The sequence below is a fragment of the Rattus norvegicus genome, chromosome 1 (genome assembly GCF_021556685.1).
Source record: "Rattus norvegicus strain SHRSP/BbbUtx chromosome 1, alternate assembly SHRSP_T2T, whole genome shotgun sequence".
Taxonomy (NCBI): domain Eukaryota; kingdom Metazoa; phylum Chordata; class Mammalia; order Rodentia; family Muridae; genus Rattus; species Rattus norvegicus.
The window spans coordinates 195,402,497-195,422,245 of NC_141534.1; the positions used below are offsets into that span (position 1 = coordinate 195,402,497).

At 47.1% G+C, this 19,749-nt stretch overlaps 1 protein-coding gene across 3 annotated transcripts; it reads left to right on the forward strand.

Annotated features, from left to right (window-relative positions):
• Window positions 1–221: 221 nt before the first annotated feature.
• Stx4 (syntaxin 4) lies at window positions 222–7,738 on the forward strand. 3 transcript variants are annotated; one of them, NM_031125.2, is made up of 11 exons: window positions 446–507; window positions 701–802; window positions 882–981; window positions 1,120–1,194; window positions 2,217–2,287; window positions 5,324–5,432; window positions 5,503–5,579; window positions 5,784–5,921; window positions 7,139–7,249; window positions 7,320–7,418; window positions 7,502–7,531. In NM_031125.2, exons 1-10 carry the CDS (start codon window positions 478–480, stop codon window positions 7,401–7,403), a joined length of 897 nt encoding a protein of 298 aa, NP_112387.2. In that variant the 5' UTR covers window positions 446–477; the 3' UTR covers window positions 7,404–7,418; window positions 7,502–7,531. The 3 variants fall into 3 exon arrangements, with proteins under 3 accessions (XP_087449918.1, NP_112387.2, XP_087449920.1); XM_087593794.1 differs by lacking the exon at window positions 446–507 and having other exon boundaries at window positions 730–802; window positions 860–981; window positions 7,502–7,738; XM_087593792.1 differs by lacking the exons at window positions 7,320–7,418; window positions 7,502–7,531 and having other exon boundaries at window positions 222–507; window positions 6,215–7,249.
• The last annotated feature ends 12,011 nt before the right edge of the window (window positions 7,739–19,749 follow it).

Consider the following 19,749-nt stretch of genomic DNA (forward strand, 5'->3'; position numbering starts at 1 on the left):
ATACGAGGCTCTCAGACTGCGTGCAGATGACGCATTCCCAACCCTTTGGGCAACTAGATTTCAGTTCCAATATGAGATGTTCCGGTAAAGGAGGGGGGAGGGCGGGCTCTGGAGCCTGGCAGCCTCGCTTCCGTTCCGCTGCAACTGCTGCTTCCGACCTCCGCCTTTCCCTCTAGCGAGGACGAGACAAGGCCTCGCGCGCATGCTCCGAATCATCCTCCGAGGGGCGGGGTTGCAGTCGCGGGAGCAGGATGGGGGGAAGAGAAGGGAATTCCAACCTGTAGAACTTTGGGGGTCCTATGGTCGGGTTCTTCCCCACCACTGTGGATGGTGAAAGGGGTGTGGCCTTTGGCGGCTCCTGGGGGTATTGGAGTTCGCAAGGTGAGGGAGGGGGTGTCAAGTGTGAGAGAGGTGCAGGACTTCCAAATTTAGAACCTTGAGGCCCTTTGGGCTCAGGTCCAGGGCACTCCGGCCACCATGCGCGACAGGACCCATGAGTTGAGGCAGGTGAGAAAATAGGATCGTGAAGACACTCTGGAATGGAGAAGTGGGGCCGGGCGGGAGCGCTGGAGTGAGGACTCCTGGTTTTGGGTCCGGGACGGGTGGCTGAGGGCCAGGAAGGAAAATCCCGGAAGCCCATGGTTCCTGCGGGACGAGAACCGCAGAGAGCAAGTGGTGCCAATGACTCCGATCCTGGCAGGGGGATAACATCTCAGACGATGAAGATGAGGTTCGAGTCGCGTTGGTGGTGCACTCAGGTGCCGCCCGGCTGAGCAGCCCGGACGACGAGTTCTTCCAGAAGGTAAGGGTTAGGAGGACCGAGGAGTAGGGCGCACTAGAGTGACACTTAAGTCTTCAGCCCTCTCGGTGATCCTTCCTAGGTGCAGACAATTCGGCAGACTATGGCCAAACTGGAGAGTAAAGTCCGGGAGTTGGAGAAACAGCAGGTCACCATTCTGGCCACGCCTCTTCCCGAGGAGAGTAAGCGAAACCTCGGGCTCACGCAGGCAGCCCGGTGAATTATGGGAGTTGTAGTTTTATTCAGGTGATGACCAGGGTGGGTTTGGTTTTGGTTTGTGGTAGAAGCTGTGGTTTGGAAGTGTTGACTTTCTCATTTAGGCATGAAGCAGGGCCTGCAGAACCTGCGAGAGGAGATCAAACAGCTGGGGAGAGAAGTCCGGGCACAGCTAAAAGGTGAATGAACTTCAAGGGACTCAGCCATATCTTTCCCTTTGATCAGTCCTGTTGCTGGTGTATCTGGTTGTTGCATACACAGTCAAGTGATATCCAGGTCACACAGCAGACCTGGGTCTAGGATCAAAGCTATGATACTTTTCAGAGCACATTATGGCCTCTCAGATTCCTTTGTTATTTTAAGTTTGAATTCAAAACTACTTACTGCTTTCGTTCTTTCAGCCCAGTGTGAATTTTTTCTACAGGCAGATGAGTTTCTTAGGAGGTTTCTTGTGGGAACCCTCTGACGTAATTCAAAGAAAAACTTCTTTCAGAAGTTCAGAATTAACCCCCTTCTCCTCCTTTCTCTCTCTCCACCTCCTCCCCCACCTCTTCTTCCTATGTAGACCAGGCTGGCCTCAAATTCATAGAGATCCATCTTTCTCTGCCTCTTGATCGCTGAGATTAAATGAAAGGCCTGCTCCTTCATTCTTTTTCTCCTCTTTCTCTTCTTCCTCCTCCAACATTATGTATTATACCAAAATACATTCCTGTTCATAGTCACTTTGTAATAAAAATTTTAGGAAGACAAGAACCTCCTTGCTGTGTAGCTGGAATGGAGATGTGGCCCTGTGTTCTGATCCCTTTTCAGTTTTTTTTTTTTTTTTTTTTTTTTTTTTGGTTCTTTTTTTCCAGAGCTGGGGACCGAACCCAGGGCCTTGCGCTTCCTAGGCAAGCGCTCTACCACTGAGCCAAATCCCCAACCCCCCCTTTTCAGTTTTTAAAAATTCGCTTAGAGTGTTTTATTATTATATGTCTTACTTTTTTTTCCTTTTTTTCGGAGCTGGGGACCGAACCCAGGGCCTTGCGCTTGCTAGGCAAGCGCTCTACCACTGAGCTAAATCCCCAACCCCGTGTCTTACAGTTTTATTAATGGGGTTGTATATGCTCAATATGTAGATCAGGCTAACCTCAAACAGAGTTCGGCTGGCCTCCCCAACAATTTTTGTCTCTTTCTATCCATCCTTATATCTCTCCCACAGCCATAGAGCCCCAGAAGGAAGAAGCTGATGAGAATTATAATTCAGTCAACACAAGAATGAAGAAAACCCAGGTGACTTTCATTTTCCTAGGACTAAGGAATTTGGAAAGTGTTTCTTAGGTTACTGACTGTTGGCTGTGGAGCCTGTAGAGAGCCTTGATTCTGGGATCTCTGTCCTGATGCTTTTCCATATGAAGAAGCTTAAGTTCAAGAGAGAAAGAACTGGGTGTAGGTAGAGAATCCAAATTTCAAGATGCTCAATCCATTATAACCTCCTGTTTCCTCCATTCAAAGATAATCTGCTGTGTCAGACATGACAGGTCTGGTGTGAGACACATACTTTCCCAAAACTGAGACAGGGAATTTGGACCATTCTGACTAAGGATCAAAGATATTTCTCATGTAGCACTTAGTGCCTTATCTTTCTGCCCAAGGGAAGAAGAATCAAACAAAAGTGACAAGTGGTGCTGGAAAGATGGCTCAGAGGTTAAGGGCACCGGCTACTTTCCTTCCAGAGGACATCCTTGGCCCCATAGTTAGAATTCAAGAGATGAAAGGGTGACAGAATACATCAGTGGGTAAGGGTAACCTGATTCAGTCCCCCGAGGAGGTGAGCTGATTCCTGCAGGGTCTTCTGACTGGTACATGTGTGCCCTGGCACACATACCTGCCCCAGCACACACTAGATAATAAAGTAGAATTTAGGGGCTAGAGAGATGGAGCCCTTTTCTCAGAGGAACGAATTCAGCTGTTCCCAGCACCCATGTTAGGTGGCTCACAACCCTCTGTAACTCCAGCTCCTAGGGGGAGGCCTCTGACCTCAGACACCAGCACTACTTACATATGAACACGCACAAAAATATTCATAAATCATAAAAATCACATAAAAATATTCAAAATCAAAAAGTAAATAATCATAACAATATTTAAAGTCTTTATATATTTTAGAGAAAAAAATTTAAAAAGAAGTGAATTCTTCTGGGGCAGCAGTGAAAAGGAAGCCAGGTCAGGTAGTGTCTTAGGGAAGAGCCTTGCTGTGATTTGATGGGTCCCTCCGGTTGCTTGGTGCAGAGTGAGTGGGGAGTGGGATTTCTGGAGGCCAGGGTTGGAATAGGTAGGGAGGTTTGGGCATCTCGAAAGCACGCAGGAGTGGGAACTCAGGAGAGCACGAGGAGGTCATTGATGTGAGAGGACCCTGTTGTACTATGGTAGTGGCTCAGTGACACTGGTACATGCGTGAACCTGCAGTCCACACAGCAACACTGACATTCAGCCTTCAACACATGCACACCGAGTGCCTGCGCACTCCCTGAACTAAACATCTGCTCAACAGATAAGTAAATTATTTTCATTTTTACTTACTGAGGCAGGGTCTCACTAACTAGCTCTCACTGGCCTGGAGCTCACTGTATAGCTAAGGCTGCTCTCAAACTCAGATCAACTTGTGTCTCTCTCCCCAGGGCTAGGATTAAACGCGTAGGCCACCACACTGGCCTTAACTCATTTTATAATCTAATGAGTATTAAGAGACAAAACAGCATAAACCGAGGGACTATGGTGACAGAGGGAAGGAATGTAATTTAACTGAGGGGAGGAGGTGAACTATGTGCTTAGCATGCTTGAGGCCCTGTTTTTATATATATGAGTACACTGTAAATTCAGATACACCAGAAGAGGGCATCAGATCCCATTACAGATGGTTGTGAGCCACCATGTGGTTGCTGGGGATTGAGCTCAGGTCCTCTGGAAGAGCAGTCAGTGTTCTTAACCACTGAGCCATCTCTCCAGCCCCCGAGGCCCTGTTTTTTTTTTTGTTTTTTTGTTTTTTTTCTTTTCGGAGCCAGGGCCTTGCGCTCGATAGGCAAGCACTCTACTGATCCCCAACCCCCGAGGCCCTGTTTTTAATCAGCAGTGATACAAAGAGCTCCTCTACTTTTCCTTCTGTGAATGTGTGTGAATGAATGCACACACACACCACAGTGCTCATGTTGAGGTCAGAGGAATGAGTTTTCCTCTTTTCCTCTTGCCAAGGTGGGGTCTGTGTGTGACTGCTGCTGCACTGTGACCCTCTGGCCTCTGCCTCCCAGCTCACCTTAGGCATGCTGGGATCACAGAGGCACAACACACATCAGGCTTGTGATGGGTTCTAGGCTCACTGGATGTGAGTTTCCAGGCTTGCACAGCGGTGTTTTTATAGCTCAGCCATCTGCACAGTCCCGCTCCACCTGGGAGTGTTAAACAGTTGGAGTGCTTGTCTAGCATACCCAGGCCTCTGGTTAGATTTCCACCACCACATGAGACAGCTCTCTGTTGGTATACATCAGTGATGCTAGCAGGCCAGCCTGGGCTATATGGAACCCAGTCACAAACCAAATAATAGTAATAATAATTAATAAATAAGATCAAAATCAAAAACTCAGAAATAGTTGAAGCCAGACATGACCTGTAACCCAGTGCTTGGAAAGTAGAGAAAGACAATCAGGGGTTCAAGCTGAGTGTGAGCTAGATGAAGCCATGTCTCAAAACCAACAAACAAACAAAAAATAAGTAAGGTGGTGTTAGAAACATGGCTCAGCAGTTAAGAGCACTGGCTACTCTTCAGAGGACCCGGGATTGATTCTCAGCCCCCACGTGGTGGCTCACAGCCTTCTATAACTCCAGTTTTGGGAGTCTGACACCTTCTGGCTTCTACCGTCAGCAGCACATGTGATGCACTGATGAACAAATAGGCAAAACCCACAGACACAAAGCACCCACACACAAAGCACCCACACACAAAGCATCCACACACAAAGCAATACAAATTTGAAAACAATAAATGGTTGACGACTTAAGGGTGCTTGAGAATGAGCGTTCCAGGCAGGAGGAGCACTGTGCCAAGGCAGATGCGAGCATGTTTTGTTGAGGGAGAAACCACTGGAGGAAGGAGAAGGAAGGAGGTGGTGAGGTGTGGGTAGGAAGAAGCAGTTATGGGTGTCATGGGCGCCCTGATAAGACCTTTGGCTTTCTTTCTGAGTTGTGAGGGAGTCTGCTGAGATCAAAAGGTGGTTATGGCCCCACCACCTCGTGGCAGTTCCTGCTGATGCCAGCTAGACTTTCTGTTCTTAGCATGGGGTCCTGTCCCAGCAGTTTGTGGAGCTCATCAACAAGTGTAACTCAATGCAGTCCGAGTACCGAGAGAAGAACGTGGAGCGCATTCGGCGGCAGCTGAAGATCAGTGAGTTCGGGTACCTTGTCCTTGGGGTTTGGGGGCCCCGATCGGTTCTGAACTGGCCTTTCTGTTACAGCCAATGCTGGAATGGTGTCTGACGAGGAACTGGAGCAGATGCTGGACAGTGGGCAGAGTGAGGTGTTTGTGTCTAATGTGAGTGGCCACAGCCATCCTTCCTCTGTGGGTTTCCATCTTTGAGTCCTGGTTTCTTTGTATGCAAGGCAGGCCAGGGCCCAGTCGGGAATGAGTTAGAATGCTGGCTTCATAGGTTAGAGGGCTGTTTGAGAAGCTCAGTTAAACTTTTGAACCAGATGCTTGTTTCCCTCTGACATCTCCAGTTCCTGGCTGTCCCCACAGATACTGAAGGACACACAGGTGACCCGGCAGGCCCTGAATGAGATCTCTGCGCGACACAGTGAGATCCAGCAGTTGGAGCGCAGCATCCGTGAACTCCATGAGATCTTCACTTTTCTAGCTACCGAGGTGGAGATGCAGGTGCGTGCCTAGAAGCCCTCTGCGACCTTTAGTCCTAGCCTTGGCCTGGAGCTGACGTTCTCCTGGGCTTTTATGCTCTTCCAAGCTTGGGCATGCTTCTCGGTGACCTCCACTTCCATCCTTAGCCAAGTTCTACTCACAGCTACCCTGATGGCATCCCACTGAGCTACCAGTGTGTACCTCACCTAGGCATGCCTTAATCATGGCTTCTCTTTCTATGACGGAAGCCCCCCTAATGCTGTTAGAGCTCTTGTGGAAGCTGCCCCTAAAGGGCCAACCCCTTGATCTCCTAGGTTAGAACGGCCCTGTCCTGACCTTCTGCGGTGAGCTGCACAGTTGTTGACCATTCTCCTCTGCATTCTCAGCTGGCAGTCATGGGATATCACTGTCATCCAGTGGCAGCACCAGGACCTAAGCTGGTAGTACCAGAAGCAGGCAGGGACAGGGATGGAGACTGGCCTAGAAAAATAGATGAATTCAGACAAAAGTTTACTAGCTATGGGAAAGGCACTAGTCCTATGAGCCCATGGCTGCAGGCCTCTGCTGCAAATGGAGGTTATGTAGGACAATGGAACAGAGAATGGACAGCCTGACGGGGTGGGGGCCAGAAGCCTTACTCTCAACAGCTCTGGTCTGCCTTAGCTTTGTCAGTGTAGCTTTTTATCTGCCGATAATGTCTTGATTAGCCAGGCAGTAGTGGTGCATGCCTTTGATCCCAGCACACGATGCAGAGGCAGGTGAATCTCTTGAGTTCTAGGCTAACCTGGTCTACTAGTTCCAGGATGGCCAGAGCTACAAAGAGAAACCCTGTCTTTAAGCCTCCCCTCCCCTAAAAAAAAAGAGTGTCAGCTTCTGTGGCCAGGTCACACCAAGCAGTTTGCTGCTCAGTGCCTCTGTGGCAGGTCATGGCCAGTTTGCACCTCTCCACAGCCTGGGCCCAGGTTGGAAGCACCACCTGGCTTTTGGAAGATTTTTGTACCAAGGCAAATTCCCAAGTACTCTAAGGGACCATCTCCTCGACTTGCCCAACCCACTGCCCCCCTCACCAGAAAAAGCAGCAGAGATGGGTTCTATATTTTCATTCCAAATAAAATGCTCTTTCTTTAAAAAAAAAAAAAAAAGTGTCTTGGTTATTATGGGCGAGAATGGACAAGTAACTGTTCTCACCTCCGTGGCTGGTTACCCAACCCCCCTGAACTATGTCATTCTCTGAGCAGGGAGAGATGATCAATCGTATCGAAAAGAACATTCTGAGCTCAGCAGACTATGTGGAACGTGGGCAAGAACATGTCAAGATAGCGCTAGAGAATCAGAAGAAGGCGAGGAAGGTAAGCCTGGCCTCTGACCCCAGCCTTGGGCACGCCAGGGTGACTTTCCATGACCCTACCTCTCCCACAGAAAAAGGTCATGATTGCCATCTGTGTTTCTGTCACTGTTCTCATCTTGGCTGTCATCATTGGCATCACCATAACCGTTGGATAATGTCACATGTTCTTGGTGAGATATGGCGGGCCTGCCCCATCCCTGGCAACAGCCTTCCCACCTCCTGTCAGACCCATTTCTTTCTCCTTCCCTTGCAGGCACTGGGAGAAACAGAGACCCAGCATTTGTGGAGGCAGGGCAGGCCTCCAGCTGGACCCACCCTCACACTGGCCCTTGTGCAGAAGGGCATATGGCTCTTCTGGGTTGGCAGCTGCTCGTTCATGGAGTCCTTCCCTTCAGGCCACAATGCCTGGGAGAAAGTTTCCAATGTCCTGTTTGTCTGGGACATATGGTTTTATAAAAAATTAAAAAAACAAAAAAACAAAAGACCAGAAGCTTGGAGCCAGCTGTGCTTGTGTGTTCCAGGAAAGACTGGCCTAGGCCTCCAAGTATGCATTCTCCTTTCCCGTGGCCATTGCTGACACTGGCCCAGGCTAGCAAGCTCAGACCAGACTTCTCTAGAAGAGCATCCAAGGGTGGGTGAGGTAGGCAGGAAGAGGCAGCACTCACAGCTGGGACTACATATCTCTAAAGTGAGAGGCTACCTAGCTCAATGCTGGGACATGGGTAAGGTATATACGTGAGAGATACTGGGGCATTTCTGAGAGGAAGAGACATCTTGAGAAACACTTACACAGACAGGAAGAGAAGTTCCTAGTGGGGACAATGTTTGTGTGGAATGTCAAAATGTAATGGAAACAGGCAGCATAAGAAATTGCCTAGCATGGGGTTGGGGATTTAGCTCAGTGGTAGAGCGCTTGCCTAGCAAGCGCAAGGCCCTGGATTCGGTCCCCAACTCCGAAAAAAAAAAAAAAAGAAAAAGAAAGAAATTGCCTAGCAGAGGAACCAGCCGGCCAGGTCCCATGAGCAGAGATGGGCATAGCCATTTGTAAGAGGAGTCCTTAAGAGACTCATCACCTCACAGTAGCTATCTGGTTTATGGGGATTAGCCAGTGGAAGCAGGCAGAGGAGTCCAGAACCTGGTTTTTTACAAGGCACATGAGATATAGGCCCTGATTCTGTTTCAAGACCAGCCCGGTCTACATAGCATATTCCAGGCCATTCAGGGCTACATAGAAAGACTGTCTTGAGGGTGAGGGAGGGAGAAATAATTGTGTAGCCTGGCATGGTGGCACACCTTTAATACTAGCACTCGGGAGGCAGTGGGTGGATCTTTGTGAGTTCAAGGCCAGCCTGTTGTATATAGTGAGTTCCAGGACAACAGGACTACATTGAGAAACTCTGTGTGTGTGTGTGTGTGTGTGTGTGTGTGTGTGTGTGTGTGTGTGTGTGTACATAGCAGCATACATGCATGCAGAGGTCAACTTTGGGGCATAGGTTCTCTTCTACTGTGGGTTCCAGAGTCAAGCTCAGGCTGAGAGGTTTGTGTGGCAAATGCTTATACCTGCTGAACCATCTTGCTCTCCCTTGATTCTGAATTTTGAAGGGCTTCTAGTCCAGGTACCTAGTTACTGGGAAAGGATATAGCTTTTTCCTGAAGCCACATGGTTCAGAAGTAAGCTGCCCCTGGCCCAGTCTTTGTTAGTCAGTGGTCTTTGGCTTCAATTTCCAAGGCTCTCTATCCTGCTTTCAGTCCCATGAGACTCCACGGTCCTGAAAGGGCTAGATGTGTGCACTTCCAGACTATTTTAGGAGGGACTCCTGCCTGCCTTCATCTGGCCTGGGGAGATTGCATGCCTCTTGCTGTCTATGTGCCGGATATATGTTGATCTCAACTGGGAAACAACTGGTCTGACAGCCTAGGACTTTTCCCTCCTTCAGCATAAAGTGGCTCATTTTAGGAAGTAGTATGTGCTGGGCACCACATGCAGTCCCCTGACACCCAAAAGTAGTAGAATCACCGTGTGATTCACAGAAAAACCCTGGAGACAGACAGACAGACAGACAGACAGACAGACAGACAGACAAGGTAAAACTTCCACAGAGGTGAATGGCTTTGGGCTTCTGGGGAATGGCAGTGGAAGTGAGTCAGAAGAGGCTTCATCCCCTGAAGTGGGCAGATGCTGACTAATGACCGAGCTGGATGGGCAGCTGAGAACCAGGGGCGTCTTGGCTGAACACTAAATGTAGTTTTGGCTCTGGGGACTTTGGGATTCCCTTTTTTCCATCTTTTTTCTCTCCAAGACCTCCATTTCCAGCAGACCCCTGGCCTGTCGGCCACCATTGTCCATATTCTTACACTGCCCTCAAGGTAAAACACAACCAAGGCACCAACTGACCTGATACAGATGTTGGACATTGACATCTGTACAGCTGATGTCTGTCTTTAAAGTTTATTAATAATTTTATTTATTTGTATACACGTGTGGGGGTCAGAGAATGACTCAAAAGACCATAGTTCTCTCCTTCCATGGGATGGGACCCCATTAAGCTCAAGTCACCAGGCTTGGAGACAAGCATTGTTGTCCACTGAGCCATTATTTATAGTCACATATGATGGCATACACCTGTCATCGCAAAACTCAGGAGGCTAAATCAGAAGGATCACTATGACTTTTAGGCCAGTGTGAGTTACATAACAAAACTGGAGGGCAAGCCAGGGCTCTCCTTCAAGGCTATGTCAATTAACAAGAATGGGGGTGGGAGGGAGGTGACGTGTGGCAAAGCAGACCTAGAGGCTGGAGGATTAGTTTAAGGTCATCCTTGGCTTGAGGCTAGCCTGAGAAACATGAAACATGACCTCAGTGGGTGTGTAGGGAGATACAGCTGAGAAGAGCTTTAAGCAAAAACTTCAGTGAATGGGCAGATAACTTTCTACTAACCTGAAGGGAAGATCAGTGCCTTAGAAGTCACATGAGGGCTGGAGAGATGGCTCAGTGGTCAAGAGCACTGATTGCTCTTCCAGAGGTCCTGAGTTCAAATGCCAGCACCCACATGGTGGCTCACAACCATCTGTAATGGGATCTGATGCCCTCTTCTGGTGTGTCTGAAGACAGCTACAGTGTACTCATGTAATAAATAAATAAATCTTAAGAAAAAAAGTCACATGAGGCAAATATGGTAGATAACTCGTGTCATCCCTGGAGGCTTCTGGTAGAGACAGTAAAGTCCCCAAGAGCCTAAGGGCCAGCTAGCCTGGTAAACGAGACCTCTCAAAGAAGGTAGAAAACTATCCTCTGACCTGTGTTCACTCGCACATATATGAACATGCACACGTGCACATATACACACATCGTAACATTTAAACTATGAACAGTGATAAAGCCATATCAAGTGTACAATTCCTGCCTTTTGTAAAAAACCTTCATAGTATCTCCTAACAAAGCTGTTCAGTTGAGGGGATGTGGAAAAAAGGATTAACAGTCTGTACTCCCAAGACATCAGTAGACAGGCTGCCTGAAATCACAGCTAGAGAGGAAGCATTTCTGTAATGAGTTATGAATGTCACAGTTGTCCCACGAACCTAACAGAACCGAATAGGTAAATAGCTAACATTTTCTGGGTATGGTGCCATGCTTGAAATCTTAGCACTCAGGAAACTGAGGCAGAGGATTACCATGAGTTCACAGTGACTTTCAGAGTAAACCCTAAAAGTCCAAGTTAGTATAAAGTTGTCCAATGAAATCAAGAGATCCAAGGATAGGTTTTGTTGCTGTTTTTGTTTTTTATATTGTTCCTTCCCTAGGACACCACCCTTATCTAGAAAACTACCCTCAAGGTGGCCCTCTGCCACATACATCCCCACCCTTGTAAGGGAACAGTTTGTCCTTCCTCGAAATGGTAGCCCAAGTCATAGAGATGATTTTTGTTCTAATCTTCTTAGAATATAAGTCACATCACCAGAAATAGCTACAAATGTTTCTGAGAAAGAACATCTTTATTGCTCAGGTAAGAGTTTCCTGGTTTTGTTGTTTTGGCTTTTTGAGGCAGGTCTCACTCCGTAACCCAGGGATACTTTGAACTCTTGGCATCCCTTATCCCTTAGCCTCCCATGGGAGCTGGGATTACAGTTGTAACTGCTTCTTGGCTTGAGACTGGCTGAATACCAGACTGGCCTTGAATTCCCAGTGCTTCTGAGTCAGCCTCTTGAGTTCACGGATTACCCAAAGGTACTACCATGGCCAGCTTGGGCTGATGATGTTTTTTGGCCTGTGGTGTAAACTCAGGGGAGAATTAATATTGGCGAACCAGTGGCAATTGTGGTTGCAGCCAATACAGATACTCCCCCTCACTCCCCTCCCCCCTCTAAGTTGTATGTGTGTGTATGTGTGTGTGTGTGTGTGTGTGTGTGTGTGTGAGAGAGAGAGAGAGAGAGAGAGAGAGAGAGAGAGAGAGAGAGAGAAACAGACTGGGTCTCACTATGTATAAAGCTCAGGCTAGTTTAGTTTTAGATTTTAAATTTTATTTTATGTGCATGAGTGCTTTACCTGCACGAATGGATGTAGACCATGTTGATGGGAGATCAGAAGTTGTGGATCCCTGAAATGAGTTACTGTGAGTCACCATGTGGGTGCTAGGAACCAAACCTAGGTCTTCTGCAAGTGCTCTTAACTGCCAAGCCTTCTCTCTAGCACTAGCCCAGGTTGACCTAAAACTTATGCTAGTTCTCTTGGTGTGGCCTCCTTGGTGCTGGAATTGCAAGCATGTATTTCATGCCCACCTGGTCTTCTGTTACTGATAAGGTAGATTCTCATACTAAGAGGCTTACAGCCCACAGTTATCCTCTCACAATTCTGGAGGTGACAAGACCAAAGCCACTGTCCCTCAGCAAGGCCAAGGTGTGCAAACCTGCTTCCCACTGGTGGCCCAGATACAGAAACTGTTCTCTTCTAGGTCTAATAGCTGCTGTGTTCCTTGGCTGGTGGCCCACGCTCTACCCAAGCGCACAGCAGTCTGCACTGCTTTCTAGCAGTTACTTCTGTGTCCCTCCAGTAACCACCTTTGCAGGACCAGGTGGTGCACACCTTTAGTCCCAGCACTCGGAGGCAGAGGCAGGCAGATCTCTGAATTCAAGGCCAGCCTGGTCTACAGAGTGAGTTCCAGAACAGCCAGGTCTACACAAGGAAACCCTGTCTCAAGCAAACAAACAAACAAAACTAAATTCCTTTGTGATTGCCCAGGACCCACCCAGACATCAAGCTACATCTGCAGCCTGTCTTTAGTTGCACAGCTCCACAGATGACAGTTGTGCTGTAGGGCAGACTCTCCTCTGCCGAGTCTAAATTGTCATGTCTTCCAAGGCTTTTGCCATATCAATTAATGTTAGTGATTAAGGTATGAGCCTGGCCGGGTCTGCCATACTTCTTTTTTTTCCTCCTTTCTTTTTTTCCGGAGCTGAGGACCGAACCCAGGGCCTTGCACTTTCTAGGCAAGCGCTCTACCACTGAGCTAAATCCCCAACCCCTCTGCCATACTTCTTATTCCACGGTTAACTCAACTTAGTAATTTATTCACAGAATGTTTATTGAGCAAGATTCATGTTCCAGACATCACTGTAGGTGTCTGGGGAGGAGAGATAGAAATAAAGGTGAGGACTCTGCTTTTATACACAGTATCTGTTAGTGGGGAAGCCAAGTGAATACATTGTGAAGATAGTCTAAAAGGCAATAAGCATTATTAGGAAAAAGAGGATGGCAGAAAGTGCTTGCTTTTCGGAGGTGAGGGAGGCTAAGTCAGAAAGATTGACAGTTCTGTTTCAGCCTGGGCTACATATCAAGACTGCCTCAAGAAGAAAAAGGTCTGAGCTATGATGCACAAGTCCCAGCTTATGGGAGGCAGAGGCAGGCAGATCTCTCTGAGTCTGAGGCTAGCCTGATCTACATAGGTTCCAGGCTAGCCTGGATTACATAGCGATACCCTTTTTCAGCTATTTAAAAAAGGCAAATAAGCAGAATGGCGGCGGTGCCCTCCTTTCAGGCCAGTCTCAGGCGGCAGAGGCGGGCCGCCGATCTTGGAGTTTGAGGTCTAGAGAGTGAGTTCTGGGACAGCCAGGGCTGCATAGAGAAACCCTGTCCAAAACCAAAGCCAAAACAAAAAAAGTAATACAATAAAACTGGCAGAATACTGGAGACGGCTGTCCAAGTGGAGTATCACAGGAACCATTTTAGAAACAACAACTAACACCATTTCTGGGAACTGAGACCTGGAAGGCAACCAAAGCTGTGAAGGGTATTTCCAGGAAGGAAATTTCTCAAGGTGGATTGTTTTGGTTTTGTTTTGTTTAGATTTATTTATTTTATGTATATGAGTACACTGTCTCTGTCTTCAGAGTCACCAGAAGAGGGCATCAGATCCCATTACAGATGTTGTGAGCCACCATATGGTTGCTGGGAATTGAACTCAGGACCTTTGGAAGAGCAGTCAGTGCTCTTAACCGCTGAGCCATCTCCACAACCCCGAGGTTTTTGTTTATTTGTTTGTTAATTTGTGTTTTAAAATAGTGTCTCACTTAGTAGCTCCAGCTGACCTAGAACTCACTGTGTAGACCAGGCTGGCCTGGAACTCAGGGATTCATGCTCACCTCTGCCTCCCCAGTGCTGGAATTAGTTAAGTGCCACCATGCCTAGCTACTACGTGGATGACTTTTAAACTATTTTAAATGTTTGTTTAATGTATATGTATGTACGTTGAAACCAAGAAGGCCAGAGACATTGGATCCCCTGGACCTGGAGTTGCAGGCAGTTGCAAACCACCTGATGTGGGTGCTGGGACCCAAAACCAGATCCTCTGCAAGAACAGCGATCCCTCTTCAATAGTGAGTCATCTGTCCAGCCCTCCACACTGATGTGCACACTGCTTTGAGGGTCCTTCCTGTCAGGAGCCTGTAGTTGTTAGGCTGTGCTTGGCCCAGCCCAGCGTAGGTGGGACACAGTGTTGGAAATGACCCCAGGTCCTCAAGCCTGTGATAAGCATGCCTCTGCTGAGTACACCTCAGCCCTTTAGTTTTGATGACTGGTAAGATTTGGGACTTTAGGATATGGGCCTTTTTGGACTCTGACATGGTTAGAATCTTGGGAAATGTCCTTATGCATGTGGGACAGACATGAATCTTTGAGGGCCAGAAGGAGAGATAGTTAAGCAAAATAACTGTTCCCTGAATATTCCATGCCCTAATATCTATGAATACATTCCTTTACATGGTGAAAGGTGCTGGCTGGGTTTGTTTTCTTTTGTTTGTTTCAGTAGTGGGGATTGAACTCAGGGGCTTGTAAATGCCAGGCAAACACTGTGTCACTGAGGGGACTGTGTCACCACTGCATCACCAGAGACTGACTGACTGGTCTCACTGTGTGCCCCACGCTGGTGCTCGGCGTGTGGGCTTCCTTCCTCCACATCCTTAGGTGACATGATTACTGCAGGTGTCTATCGTCACATGTAGCTGGCAAAAGGAACTGTGCAGGTATCACTAGGACTGTCAATGAAGAGTAAGGGTTAAATCGGATTACGCAGATGAACACCGTGAATCACACAAGCAGCAGAAGACTGGGGCAGGACGAAGACTCAGGCTGGGATGGTCACTCATGGTTGTAATCCTAGCACTCAGCAGGCTGGGGCAGAAGAATTTCAAGTTTTAAATCAACCTGGCTATGTATCAAGACCCTGGCTCAAAGACAAAAACAAAAATACCAACCAAACAAACAAACCCAAAGAGGGCCTAGGAAGATGGGTCAGTGGTAATGTTTGCTGCAGAAGCAGGAGGACCTGGTTTAGTCTTGGCATGTATTTCAAAGGTGGGCACAGCAGCCTGTGAGGGTAAAGGAGTACCTCTGTGGCTAGCTGGCCAACCAGTATGACCAATTATTTTTAAAGATTTATTTATTTATTATATATATATATATATATGAGTACACTGTAGCTGTCTTCAGACACAACAGAAGAGGGCATCAGATCCCATTGCAGATGGTTGTGAGCCACCATGTGGTTGCTGGGACTTGAACTCAGGACCTCTGGAAGAGCAGTCAGTGCTCTTAACTGCTGAGCCATCTCTCTAGCCCCAGTCTGACCAATTTTATGAGCTCCAGGATTAGTGAGAGTCTGTCTTTAAAAACAGGGTGGTAGTTCTGAGCATGGTGGTAGTGGACACCTTTAATCCCAGTACTTGGGACACAGGCAGATCTCTAAGTTTGAGGCTATCCTGGTCTACCTAGTGAACTCCTTTCCAGCCGGGGCTGTATAGTGAGACTCTGTTCCTGACTCTTTTGCCTACCTGTAGATCCCATCCCCCTAACTGAGCCATCTAGTCTGGCCTTAGTGGGAGAGGATGCTCCTAGAGCTGCAGAGCCCCGATGTGCCAAGGTCGGGCGCACACTCCCTGAGAAGGGGTTGGGGGAGGGACTGTGTGTGTTGGAGATCATCAAGGGGGCTGTGATCAGGATGCAAAGTGAATAAATAAATTAATGGAAAAAATCCACCCAGAAACAATAACAAAACAAAACAAAGTCCAAAAAGCAATAAGAAAGAGACTCAACTGAGGAAAACACCTGATACTGCCTTCTGGCTTGCACACACGTGTACACATGTGCACATGCACCTGATCAGGCTGTTGTGGCTGGAGTTGGCTTGGTGGGAGTAGGTAAAAAAGAAGGCTGACTCCAGGGCAGAGAGGCTTCTGGTACCAATGGGCTCTGTTGGCAGTCCAGACTGACTGGGTTGGCCCTGAAACTCCTGCCTCAGTCTTCTAAATACTGAAGCCAGGGGTGTGCACACACCCCATCCTTCTTGTTTCTTCCCTTCTCCCCTCTTTTTCCCTCCTCTCCCCCCTTTCCCCCTTTCCCTTTCCCCTCCTTCCTTTCTCCCTCCTTCCCTTTCCTTTCCTCCCTTCTTCCCTTTCTTCCTCCTTCCCTCTCCCACCTCTTTCCTTTTCTCCCCTTTGTTTCCTGGCAGCTGAGCCCAGGATGAGCCAGTTTATGGGGTGGGGAGTTGAGGACCATGTTATGGGGTGGGGAGTTGAGGACCATGTTATGGGGTGGGGAGTTGAGGACCATGTTATGGGGTGGGGAGTTGAGGACCATGTCCCACCAATGGAAAGATGACACCCGCTATTGTCCTAGCACCAACGCCTGCAAACCTGCATTCACCAGCTAGAGGAGGCATGGCAGGAAACTAGGAGTTAAGGAAAATTAGAGACTACTAGTGAGGACAGACCCATGTTACATGCAGGCCCATGCCTTCAATCCCAGCACTGAGGAGGCAGAGGCATTTGAGATCAGCCTGGTCTACATAGTGGGTTCCAGGACAACTAGTGCTACATAGAGAGACACTATTTCAAAAATTAAAACAATACTACAAAAATTTATAGACACTACTCTGAAAATAAGCCTGGACAAAGACATCCCAGAGAAGTGATAGCCCAATGTTCCTATGAAGGGGCTGGGAAGATAGCTGAGCTGTGGAGTGCTGTGGAGCATGCCCACCCCTGGGCTGGGTCCAGTGGACATAGTAAGGCGCACTTGTAATCACAGCATTCAGAAAGTGCAAACAGGGGGATGGGAAGTTGAAAGTCGCCCTTGGCTACATAGCTAGTTTGAGGCCTGCCTAGGACACACAAGATGCTGCCTCAAGAAAACAAAAATCTTAGGCTAGAAATATGGCTCAGAAGTTAATAACACTTTGCTGCTCTTACAGAGGACTTGGACTAAACACCCACATGGTGGCTCACAAACACCTGTAACTCCAGTTCCTGGGTATCCAGTGCCCTCTTCTGACCCCTGCAGGCACCAAGTTCACATGTAGTACACAACACACGCAGGCAAAACACTTGCACATAAAATGAATAAATCTGGTTTGGTTGTTGTTTTCAGACGGGGTTTCTCTCTGTGGTCCTGGCAATCCTGGAACTCTCTCTGTAGACCAGGCTGGCTTTGGACAAAAATGAATAAATATTTAAAAAAAAAAAACCTTAAGGAATACAGACACAGAAATCCAATAGAATATTAACAAAGCAGGGGGCTGGAGAGATGGCTCAGTGGTTAAGAGCACTGACTACTCTTCCAGAGGTTATGAATTCAATTCCCAGCAACCACATGGTGGCTCACAACCATCTGTAAAGAGATCCGATGCCCTCTTCTGGTGTGTCTGAAGACAGCTACAGTGTAATTATATATAATAAATGAATAAATCTTTTAAAAAAATGCTTTAAAAAAAGAATATTAACAAAGCAAATCCAATCCAATACCAGGTTAAAAAGGATTCTATGACACCACCAAGTGGGTTCATCCCAGGAGTACAAAGTTGGTTTACTATCAGAGGCCAAATAATGCAGATTATTGGTAAAATAAAAAAACAAAAGCCATAGAATAATCACAATAGACACAGAATGTGTGTTTGACAAAAGAAAATTTGCTTTCATATTAAAAACCTTAACATACCCAGCTCCGGAAAAAAAAAAAAACCCTTAACATATTAGAAACTTGAGATGTGGCTTAGTTGGTACAGTGCTTTAATAGCAAGCACACAGGCCAGTAATTCCAGTAGGGGGTGGGGGGGTGGAAGGGTGGGGGGTGGAGGCATGAGGGTTAGAAGTTCAAGGTCATGCTTGGCTGTGTACTAAATTCCAAGCCAACTTGACCCCAAGAAACCTCTTTTTCTAAAAGAGCTTAGCACAGTGGGAATGAAAGGGAACTTCCCATTGTATCAGAAGACCATATTTCTTATCATTAACAAGGAACAATCAAAGCCAGACACAGTGGCTTGGCTGTAATTCTGGCACTTGAGAAGCAGGATAAGAAGGTCCAAGGCTAGCTATGGCTACAGAGTGAGTTTGAGGCCAGCCAACAATACACTAGAGACCTGTCTCAAAACAAACTAAATCTAATGAAGCAAAAAAGAGAACAATTTATTTGTAGTAATAAGCCTGGTGTGGTGGTGCACGCCTTTGATCTCAGCACTGGGAGGCAGAGGCAGGAGGCTCTGTGAGTTTGAGGCTAGCCTGGTCTACAGAAAAGAGTTCCAGGACAGCCAGGGCTACACAGAGAAACCCTTTCTTGAAACAAACAAACAAACAAACAAACAAACAAACAGATTGATAGTAAGATGAAAAAAATACTGTTGAAAGGAATTAAAGATCTAGGTGGGGCTGGAGAGATGGCTCAGAGGTTAAGAGCTGGCTGCTCTTCCTGAGGACTGGGCTTGACTCCCAGCATCCACATGGCAGCTCATGCCTGTCTATTAACTCCTCCAGCATCCTCCTTCCGGCATTGCATGCACATGATGCACAGACATACATCCCAGTAATAGACCCATTGACATTCAATAATTTTTTTTACAGACAGGGTCTCTCCATGTAGCCCTGGCTGTCCTGAAACTCACTCTGTAGACCAGAGTGAGGCCTTGAACAGATCTTCCTGTCTCTGTCTCCCAAGTGCTGGCACTAAAGGTGTGTCAGCACTGCCTGGCTTAAAAATAAATGTTTGAAATTAAATAGCAAATTAAAGCATCCCATGTTCACGAATCAAACAGTGTAATACTGTTAAGTTGGCAATTTCCCACACACTGATACAGTACAATTACCAAAACCTAAACTAGCTTTTTACATTTCTTGGGAGCAAAATCTGGCAACCTGATGCAAAAATTCAAATGGGGGTTAAGGTGTGATGCCCTATATCTGTAATTCCAGTACTCAGAAGCCTGAGGCAGGAGGATGGAGGGTTCGAGGACAGCAAGGACTATATACTCAATTCAGGGCCAACATGCAGCTCTCAAATCCAGTCTCAAAAACTAAAACTAAACTAAAATAGAATTATTAAGACCAGGGAGAAAATTTTTTGAAATAAAACAAGTTGGAAGAAAAACAAAAACAAAAACCAAGCTGGGAGCCTCATAGGCCATGATTTGAAGTTCATACAAAACCATACTAACGGGGGACCGGAGAATGGCTCGGTGGCTAAGAGCACTTGTTGCTCCTGCAGAGGTTCAGGGTTCAGTTCCCAGCCCCCACAGTTATTCATAACCAACCAACCACAGCTCCAGTTCTAGGGGTTCCAACACCCTTTTCTGAGTACACAGACATATATGCAGTCAAAATAGGTAGAAATAAATAAAAAAATTTAATCCTACACTAATCACAATAACGTGGTATTGGCATGACGACAGACAAGAAGCTGAAAGTGTGGGTTACACGTAGAGCACTGCCTAGCACATTAGGTCTTGGGTTGGTCCCCAGCTAGAAACCAAACAGAACCTCTCAGTTACAGTTAGTTTATTTTTCTTAAGAAGGTCAAGACAATGAAATGGACAGAGAATGGTCCTTTCAACAGATGCATCAGGAGTAGAAAATCCATATATGAAGACACGAAGCTGAGCCTCCTGCCTCAAACCATACACAGAAATCAACTCGGCCTGGGCCAAATGTCTTCTGTCTGGGGGTTCTAGCTATAAAAGCATACAG

Excerpts from the sequence above, each read along its gene's own strand:
- Stx4 (NM_031125.2), top strand. The coding sequence starts at position 478 with ATGCGCGACAGGACCCATGAGTTGAGGCAG. Across the intron at positions 803-881 it reads ACGACGAGTTCTTCCAGAAG|GTGCAGACAATTCGGCAGAC; the intron begins GTAAGGGTTAGG and ends GATCCTTCCTAG. Across the intron at positions 5,433-5,502 it reads TCGGCGGCAGCTGAAGATCA|CCAATGCTGGAATGGTGTCT; the intron begins GTGAGTTCGGGT and ends TTTCTGTTACAG.